The 10,342-nt window shown below is 37.9% G+C and overlaps 1 protein-coding gene across 1 annotated transcript; it reads left to right on the top strand.

The window, feature by feature from the left end:
* The first annotated feature begins 6,043 nt into the window (after positions 1-6,043).
* LOC107703886 (natterin-3-like) lies at positions 6,044-9,516 on the top strand. The gene is made up of 2 exons (XM_016506687.1): positions 6,044-6,169; positions 8,365-9,516. The coding sequence occupies exon 2, from the start codon at positions 8,365-8,367 to the stop codon at positions 9,409-9,411; it is 1,047 nt and encodes a 348-aa protein (XP_016362173.1). The 5' UTR covers positions 6,044-6,169; the 3' UTR covers positions 9,412-9,516.
* Positions 9,517-10,342: the final 826 nt, after the last annotated feature.

Here is a 10,342-nt window from a genome sequence, read left to right as displayed (position 1 = left end):
TACACAATGTGTGTGGCGCACATACATGATTATAATTAGCAACTAGCAATAACACAAATTTATGCCTTCAAAATACAGCAATTTAAAGATAATGAATAACATAAACACCATCACTCACTTGTGTATAAACGCACTCAGTAGAAAACAACAACAGCTTGAACAACAGCGAATAATGTCCATGCTCTGAACTGCGTCCTGTTAATACTGTTAAAGGGAAATGCTAAGTCATCAAAGCAATACCTCTTAAAGTCACAAGGGGGCACTAATGGCTCTATATATATAGCCGGCCTTTTCTACAGTGGCAGATGGGAAAAGAACTTGTGGTATGTACTGGCATTGAGCAGAGATGCCGCTGCACCCGTATCCATCAACAGTGGAAGGCTCACCTCGCCAAGAAGCGCAGTACATGTCCTAAAAGCTGTTTGGCCCGCTGATACATGTCTGATTTCTGTGCAGTTATTAGAGGCAAACGGTTGTCGCTTCTGTGATACTTGTGTAGCAGGTGCTGATCGGCATACTTTAGCGAAGTGATTTTTTTAAGGCAATTCCTGCATGTCTGTCCCCGTGCAGGGGTTTACAGTCCTTGGATTTGGTTGAGTGAATGATTGTAGTACAGGTAGCAGAGAGTATGGCAGAGTAGTACAGAGTAGTTTGGAGTGTAGCTTAGTATGAGTGGTTCTAAACAAACAGAAATAACAATAACCAATTAGTAATGAAATATAAACTCACTCTGTTACTTATACATAATATATATACTTAAACATAATAGCAATATAGCATAGTAGCAAATTAGTGATATAACCATCGATTCAGACATGTACAGACTAGATTAGCACTTGTGAAACTGGCATCACGTTCTCTGACACGTGAGCTCGGAAGAACCGATAAATATGGCTTAAATACCACAAACAATCTCACTTATTCAGTAAATAATAATATACACATAATCAAAGTGACTTAAAGTTTACAATATTATACACCAATATCGCTATTTAACCATCTCTCATATGCATTCACTGGCTCTGTATGGATGATGCAATACACAATGTGTGTGGCGCACATACATGATTATAATTAGCAACTAGCAATAACACAAATTTATGCCTTCAAAATACAGCAATTTAAAGATAATGAATAACATAAACACCATCACTCACTTGTGTATAAACGCACTCAGTAGAAAACAACAACAGCTTGAACAACAGCGAATAATGTCCATGCTCTGAACTGCGTCCTGTTAATACTGTTAAAGGGATCGTTAAAGGGAAATGCTAAGTCATCAAAGGAATACCTCTTAAAGTCACAAGGGGGCACTAATGGCTCTATATATATAGCCGGCCTTTTCTACAGTGGCAGATGGGAAAAGAACTTGTGGTATGTACTGGCATTGAGCAGAGATGCCGCTGCACCCGTATCCATCAACAGTGGAAGGCTCACCTCGCCAAGAAGCGCAGTACATGTCCTAAAAGCTGTTTGGCCCGCTGATACATGTCTGATTTCTGTGCAGTTATTAGAGGCAAACGGTTGTCGCTTCTGTGATACTTGTGTAGCAGGTGCTGATCGGCATACTTTAGCGAAGTGATTTTTTTAAGGCAATTCCTGCATGTCTGTCCCCGTGCAGGACAATTTTGGGCCCTTGAGTTGTGTGAGCTAGAGCCACAGTTGCTGCAGAAAACTAAACTTCTACGACTTCCTTGCATCTGTGTAAGCTGCACTGGAAAACATGCTTCTTCAATTCCCACGGAACTGGCGGTTTGCCAGGCATGGGAAGAAAAGGTGATGGAGGCGGTAAACTAAACTCAGCCATCCTCGTCGCCAATGTTGTGTTTAAACTGATGGAATGCTAAAAAAAACTCAGTTCTACACGGGAGCTTGAACGGATGCTTCTTTTTCCTTTATTCACTTTCTGTCTGCCGCATGCAACTCATGCGCATGCATTTCAAGAAGTCTCTGTCACATGCTGAACACAACAGGTAGATTGAGTACATTTGGCACATGTGTACAGTTGAAACAACTTAAATAACTTGCATGCACAGGAACCACGAGCATATTATAATTCACACATGCATATTAGTGTTCTCTTTGATCGTGAGAAATTTGAAAGGTGTGCGTCTTTTCACTCCGAAGGTATCGGCAAAAAAAAACATTTCCAATGTAAGATTTTAATTTCACCATGTCCCTTCCACAATGAATAGCTTATTATCCTTTTATGATTGTTAAACTTAACATATCAATGCAAACGACATATTTTATGACATCGTGCCATGCAAGGTCTTTGCATAATCTAGAAACATGCGAGTATGTCAGTGGGGTACGGTTGAGACTCAGTGTATCAACTGTACCTGGATTGGTGTTCTATTGCGTCACATGCTATTTCGTTGTACAGTGTTATGATAATAGGTTAAAAGTCACATTTACACACATGCTACGCAAATTATGTTTATAAATGATATTTGTGATGTTTCAACTGTCTATTATTAATGGACATATTTTCTAACATGAATGTTAAAAGGATAACATAGCATTTTGTGAAATATACAAGGAGGTAAAGTGGGTACAGTTGTTACACCCATTATAGGTCACTATGTATGCAGTTCAATCATAGAAAATAAAATACATATTCAGAGGCTGTGAGTGTGTGTGTACTGGTATTACCTAAGTTATGGGGACCAAATGTCCCCACAAGTATAGTAAAACCAGTAAAGTCTAACCTTATGCAAACATTTTTTAGGTCCCCATGAGGAAACAAGCTTATAAATCATACAGAATGATTGAAAATGTAAAAATACAGAAAGTTTGGAGTGATGGGTAGGCTTAGGCGTATAGGGTTATAGAATATACTGGTATGTAGGGGGATAAAATATACTGTCTGTACAGAATAAAAGCCACTACGCTTATGGAATGTCCCTATAATGTTAGAAATACCTGTGTGTGTGTGTGTGTGTGTGTGTGTGTGTTTGCGTGTATTTAGGCAATGTAGTTAGTGAGTGGACTTTGTCTTTTTACTTTTTTGAGTTTACTGTTTACATTTGTACTGTTTGCCACATCTTTTCCAATGTTAAATATTTTGCTGCTATTTTGTTTAACTGAATCTGAATTAAATAAAGCGAATAAATAAATCTGAATTAAAAAAAAAATGCACAACTGTAATTTATTACATTTGCAATAAATGGTTAGCCAGCTTTAGAGCATTAAGAATGGGTGTCTCAACTTTACCATGGTACTGTTTCAACTGTAAACTATATGGGACAAAAATGCACCTTATGTTTATGAGCCAATTGTGGAAAATATAAACTACTTATGGCTATTATCAATTTATGATATTTAAGTACATAAGCAAAAGAAATATCGTGAAAAATCACTTAATTTTAGCATCTAGTTTTTGTGTAGTGATGAAAAAAGCAGAAAGTGTCTCTACTGTACTCAGTCTACCCTACTTGCTAGTTTTGGTTGCCCCTGGCCAATTTGTATAAATTGAAATTCTGTCATTTTGTCTTGTGGAGTATATGTATTTAATATGTAAGAGTATCTGTAATGTGAAATAGCTTATTCAGGACAGTCATGCAATTTTTATGATACCAGATCCCTCTTGTTTTGTTAAAATTATAAACATTTTGCATATGTCAGAGTCGGAGAATCACCAAAAGCTGCTTACATTAATTACTTGTTACAGTTTACATTAATGTTTAAATGAAATAAACGATATTAAAATTCAAAGTAATCACTTTGATAATCTAAAATACTTTTTGAATGTAACTGTCATTTGATTACCACCCATTTAAAATGTAGTGAAATACAGTTACTCAAATTTTGTAAGTTACATGTATTTCGTTACTCTTCAGCCATGGTATATTATCTTATGCCATATCACGTGACACGTCACAATGAAAGTGTTCATTTGCTTTGTGGTCTGATTCGCCATCCAGGATCTAATATCATCTGATAATTTTGTTGTGGAGATCCATCTGATCTTACATTTTGGCACGACAAGTGACTATCTGCAAAATAAGTAAGAAATTAAGGATGACACAGAATACTCACACCAGGCTAACTTATATACATTTTATTAGGGCACAAATAAATTTGCTGGTTTATTTAAAGGGGTCATGAAATGGGTTTTTTGGTTTGTTTTATTATGCTCCCTTAGGTACAATTATAATATTACTATAGTTTTTTGGACGAAATTTAGTGATTTATGACCTTTTTCCACCGTTTCTCATCCTCTGACTCAAACAGTCGGTTTTGGGGTGTTTTCCCCTGTAAGAGTTCAGTGTAACCGCCCACTGTTATGATTGGCTAACGTCTTTTAACACGGGGCCTGAACATGACGGACTCTGAAAACAATATGCAAGTAAAACTAAGTAAAAACACTGTGATTATTCATTATGAATTAAACTGTAATTAACTTTTTAAAAAGTTGTTTTTACATGAAATACATTACTTATAGTTTGCGGTGTCGTTGTTATGTCCAGAATAGTCGGCACGGCCTGAATCCATTTTTCCCTGGCGTCTGGATCCTTCGGCAGCGTATTCAAACATGTTTTTCCACAGCCAGGAATGACACATCTGTGTGGCATCACAATCTTATTGTAAACAACTACTTTTTCAGACCCACTCGCTGCACGTCGACTGAACACCCGTGGACGTGACAACGATAAGGCAAAATTAGGCATAGTTGTCTTGCGCTGGAGGCAGTCATATGCAAATGACTGGTGCTAGGTGACGTCACCTTGCCCCATAGGATTCACAACGAGCCGTATTTGGAGCTTGATTAAATAAATGCTTTGTTTATAATGGGGAGGACGCCTTAAGCTATGAAACTTGCAGGAAGTTTTAATGGTACAAAGACCTCTTATATGCCAGAAGATCAAGGCAAATTTGCTTTCTCATGTCATCACCCCTTTATTTAAAGGGGTCATCGGATGCCCATTTTGCACAAGTTGATATGATTCTTTAGGGTCTTAATGAAAAGTCTGTAACATAGTTTGGTTAAAATTTCTCAATGATAGTGTAAAAAACACCTTTTTTACCCTGTGAAAAACTGCCTTTTTCAGAGCAAGCCGTTTTGTGGCATTTTCCTTTAAATGTTAATGAGCTCTGCTTGATCTGCCGCTCTCTGAGGGACTGTTTACTTTAGCCACATTCATCGTGAAACTTGCTAATTAGCACATTATTAGGAAAGGTGATTTGAGAAGATTCATTAAAAATCCTTATACTCACTTCTTCTGTTGGTGAAGCTGGATCAGATGTCAGGAGTAAATGACGACTGCTATGTTCATTATTACATCCAACAACAGAACACCTCAATTGCTTAGGAGTCATTCTTGTCTACATCTGCTCCTGCGGTGAAACAATGGTGGACTGGTGATAGCTCACTCAGGGCGGGTCTAAGGTAAGACGCCAGTCCAGTCTGTGCTGAAACGCTACTGTCGATCAAACTATCGTGGGAGGGGCCTGTTTTGTGACGTCACACAGACAGGCATCTGAGATCGGCTCGATTTGAGAAAAGGGGAAAGATTTTAGTAGATTAAAAAAAAAAACACTGGGTGGATTTTTATCATTATAGGGTGGTTGTGTACACACACTACCAACACACATTTCAGTTCAAACAACTTGTAAAAGTGCATGTAGCATCCGATGACCCCTTTAAAGCATTTTCAACATACTGCAGTCACTGAATGACAGCTAGCATTCTAGTATACTGCAGTACTAAAATTTCTTAGTGTGAAGGACATTTTAATAAACTTTGAACCTTTTTTCATTATAAACAACCTTATGTGGAAGTGTGTAGGTTATTCACTCATGTTTGCTCTGTGGTGTCCTAATATTTATCCAACTGAATGACTAACCAGTCACAAACAGCTCAGACGATAACGATTTATCATATTACACAAACTGTAGCAGTCAATGCTAAACATTAGAACTTTATCTAACCTTTTGGAAATAATCCAATAAAAATGTTGCGATTTGAGGAGCTTGCATATTTACAGTTCCATTGGTTTGCATGCTGTTTCAAGGACACGCCCACAATACGTGAAGTATCATAAATACCAGTGGAACAGAACATTTCAGGAACTGAATCTATTGTAGCGCCTGCTGAAGAGAGGACATCAAGTGTTCTGAGGCAGAACAACAACTGCAGTTTTCCATAAAGCAGACATTTATTTACGTGAGTCACTGAAAAAAAAAAGTGTGATTTGCTGTATTTTACTAGGTGACTATATTTGTCATGTTATGTTTGTAGGCACTAAATTTATAGTATTTGATATCGTATATTGTGTGAATTGTTAATTATGTTAATTGTCAACATTCTGAAATGGTAATATTAAGTGAATTATTATTGTTATTCCTAAGAGACTAATATATGTAGGCTATGTATGTATGTATGTAGCAAATGGCTGCAATATAACAAAGAGTGAAAAATTTAAGGGGGTCTGAATACTTTCCGTACCCACTGTATCTATAAAAAACAGTATGTAATTTACAAGAGGTACTGACAAAATTATAATTAATTAAAAATGCTTCTTTAATTTGAATTCATGTTGCGTACAGCTCATCGCTGATGCTGTGGGGATACACCTTTCTCCGTCTCTTGATATTATGTATACACACATGCAGTTTTTGAATGGGCCCCGGGCCCCGGGCCCCGCCCTCCCTCTCTGGGCAATCAATAAAAGCGTTATTTAAAGCGCCAAGTTACTTTCAAAAGTTGATTTGCTATATATTGATCGCTCCTATAAACACTGTTTTTATCTGAACTATAGACTTTTATCTCAGTACTTCTGTGATAATATGAATATTTGTAGCACAGAAATAGCGTGGCAATGCAACACAGATTTAAATGTTCTGGTGTGATTTTGTCAAAGGTTTAATAGACACAGGTGAATCGTTGTCATTTAGAAATGAGATCGTGTGGGTGTTTGAATCGAGATGAATCATGCAGCTCTAGGAGCCTGAACAAGAAACACCCTGTGGTCTGACTGTGCTGTCAGTTCTTAATCAGTTCATTCAAATCTGGAAACTGAATCCTTCTTCAGGAGTCCCGAAACACCACTGCGAACACCCCCACCTGGACTAGTAGTATAGTATAGTTCTAATTGATCCTTTTCCACACTCATCTTTGGTAGCTCCTTTGAAGGTATCTTGAGTAAAATGGCTCTATATTTAACAAAACACATACAAAAGACCTGAACTGGAAGCTGTTTTACATAATATGCAAGTTAAAGGGATAGTTCACCCAAACCCGTAAGACCTCCTTTCGTCTTCCATCAAAGATATTTTTGATGGAATCTGAGAGCTGTCTGACCCTCCCAGAGACAGCAAGGGTCCTTACACGATCAACATCCAGAAACGTAGCAAAGAGATCAGTAAAATAATCCATGTGATTATCAGGGGTTCAACCATAATTTTACGAAGCTACGAGAATACTTTGTGCGCAAAAGAAAAAAAAAAAACGACTGTATTCAACAATTCATCTCCTCCGCGTCACCGTAGCACCATTTTGGAGAGTATCCACTGAACGCATACAGCGTATGTTGTTCTGTGTTTGCCGCACCACACGGATATGTTGTTTTTCGTTCAAATCAAAGCACAAACAACGTAGAAAATGTAAAAGCGTGGCGCAGCTGACACAGAACAGCATACGCTGTTTGGTTTAAGTGGATACTCTCCAAAATGGCGCTAGGGTGACGGAGGAGACGAATTCTTGAATAAAATCGTTATTTTTATTTCTTTTGCGCACAAAAAGTATTCTCGTAGCTTCGTAAAATTACGGTTGAACCCCTGATGTCACATGGATTATTTTACAGATCTCCTTGCTACGTTTCTGGACGTTGATCATGTAAGGACCCTTGCTGTCTATGAGAGGGTCAGAGAGCTGTCAGAATGCATAAAAAATATCTTAATTTGTGTTCCGATAATGAACTTACGGGTCTTACGGGTTTGGAATGACATGAGGGTGAGTAATTAATGACAGAATTTTCATTTTTGGGTAAACTAACCCTTTAAGTTGCGCATAACCCCCACTTATTCATGTTCAGTCTCTTGTACATTATGTGTGCAGGTGAGAAGTTACAGGCTGCAGTTCACTTAACGGCCACCGGTGTCGCCAAGAGCAAGGAATTTTACTGAATTTTACATAAAGCCTCTTCAATAATAGCTAATAACTTTATACTTTATATGTTTATGTTTAACTCTATATATAATAACTTTTTTACCACAAACAATATTTGTTACATTTGTTACAGTATTTATTAGTCTTTGATCACTGATAATTCATGTTAACTAATGTAATTAATTAAGGGTAACGAATAAAAAAAGAAATTGTAAGGTGTTACTGAAGTATGTGATATTTCATACCTGTAGATGCCGTGGCAGCAGACGATGATGGATTTCAGCATGGTGATCATCTTTGCTCTGCTGCAGATAGCTGAGGTCCAGACCCAGACCTACTTGGAATGGAAAGAAGTGCATCCACCACAACTGCCTAAGGACGCTGTTCCTGTCTTTGACAAGAAATCAAAGCAAACTTTTTATGTGGCTAGATTGGAAGACTGTACACCTTGCTTCTATGACAGCGCTAAAAAATCGTGTTCGGTTTCAACATTTCATGGAGAATTCAATTTAGGACACACTGTCCAGAATAGAAAAATGTCATTTTTATTGAATAAGGATAACTTCGAAATATTTGAGTGGAAGAAATCTTCATTTGGAGAGGTTCCACCTTTACCAGTGGAGACTTGTAATGGTTACTTTATTGCTAGAAATGACTTTGGGTTAGGCTATATGATCGATAACAGTTTAATAACGATTGGTGCTAAAAAACAAGACACCACCGAAAATGAGGTTCTCACCCTAAACCATGACATTAAAGGGCAGCATTTAACCATTACTGAGTATCAAATTGGAAATGCCAAGGCATCAGAAAACATAGCAGTACTGAAACATTTCACGGCCTCCAACAAGAACTGTGACCCAGCCAAACAACAGGTGAAGTTGGACCAAGGCATCGATAAAACAGTTTCATTCCTAAAGACCCGTACGCATACGTTTGGAGGGACAGGAGAGACATCCGTCAGCGGTAAGGTTCCATTTATAACAAGTATAGGAGGAAAGCTTGGCTTGAAATACGACTATAGCCGCCTCAATTCTAAGACGACATCCACAGTTGAGAAAAGCTTGCACTCAGTGAGTATGGAGGTGCAGGTTCCCGCCAACCACGCTTGCAGCATTGTTATTAATAGCAATACCTTTACAGCTGATGTCCCGTTCACTGGCCAGCTCACTAGAGTATACAACAACGGTGAAGCACGCAGAACCTTGACTGATGGCATCTACAGTCATCAGGAAGTGGCAGAAATACAAGCGCTTGTGAATCCCTGTACTCCACTTGTAGATAAAAAGAGATGTTAGTCAGTTTCTGTAATAGAAAATGAATGATGTGTTGACAAGTATATGTTCAACAGAATGTCATGGCATGCTCCACAAGTAACACCATTAAATTGTCTTTAAACTGGCTACCAGTTTTTTCCTTTGTCTGTTTTATTAATTCAGTCATTTATTTATGATCATTTTTAATAGACCTTCCCATCGCTGTTCTTCATGCTGGAATTTTTTGACATTACTGTCAGTGACATTAACTGTACTTTGTCTTCTGAACCCTGGTGCTGTTGTTACTGCTTCTATGAGAGGTAAACGGTAAGAAAGTCATTAAGCATACATGAGTCTTAGAGAAATCAGGGAAACTTGGTAAAAACATTGACCCTCCAGTAATTATTTCAAAAGTACCTAAAGTCCCCATATTATGCTATTTTTAGATATTACAATTCATGCCGTGTTCATGCTTTTGGTGAATGTAAAAGGTTGCAAAGATTCAAAGATCAAAAATTTCACAATAAATGGAATTATTATCTCCCAAAAGAAAGAACCGATACTGAACTGCCTGAAATGAGTCATCAGAAATTCCACTCTCACTTTTTGCAGGAACCTAGGTTTGGAACAAATTTGCCTAATGCCCACATAACAACTTCATTGGTTGCCCTTGAACAGCATCTACTTTTGCCCCGCCCTCAAACACTGTAGTTGTAGTTCAGACTGGTAGAGTTGGTTCGTGTTGTCGACATGTCAAGAAGATGCTGTTTTCTGCACTGCGAATTCACTTTGGCATGCACTTTCAAAGAATGAGGACTAGCGCTGGAATCGAGACCCGTCACCTTCAGCTAATGTTGCTGCATCTGTCAAGTTTTCGGTACCAGCCATGGCGCTCTCACACCTCATAATGAGATTTTAATGATGCTTATTGATCATTAAATAGTAGCCTACCTTAATTTTATATGTATCCTAA

Source organism: Sinocyclocheilus anshuiensis, unplaced genomic scaffold (genome assembly GCF_001515605.1).
Source record: "Sinocyclocheilus anshuiensis isolate Anshui unplaced genomic scaffold, SAMN03320099.WGS_v1.1 scaffold1159, whole genome shotgun sequence".
Classification (NCBI taxonomy): Eukaryota; Metazoa; Chordata; class Actinopteri; order Cypriniformes; family Cyprinidae; genus Sinocyclocheilus; species Sinocyclocheilus anshuiensis.
This window is presented reverse-complemented; position numbering and strand designations above follow the sequence as displayed.

Bases quoted from the DNA above. Each gene is read 5' to 3' on its own strand.
- LOC107703886 (XM_016506687.1), top strand. From the start codon at position 8,365: ATGCCGTGGCAGCAGACGATGATGGATTTCAGCATGGTGATCATCTTT.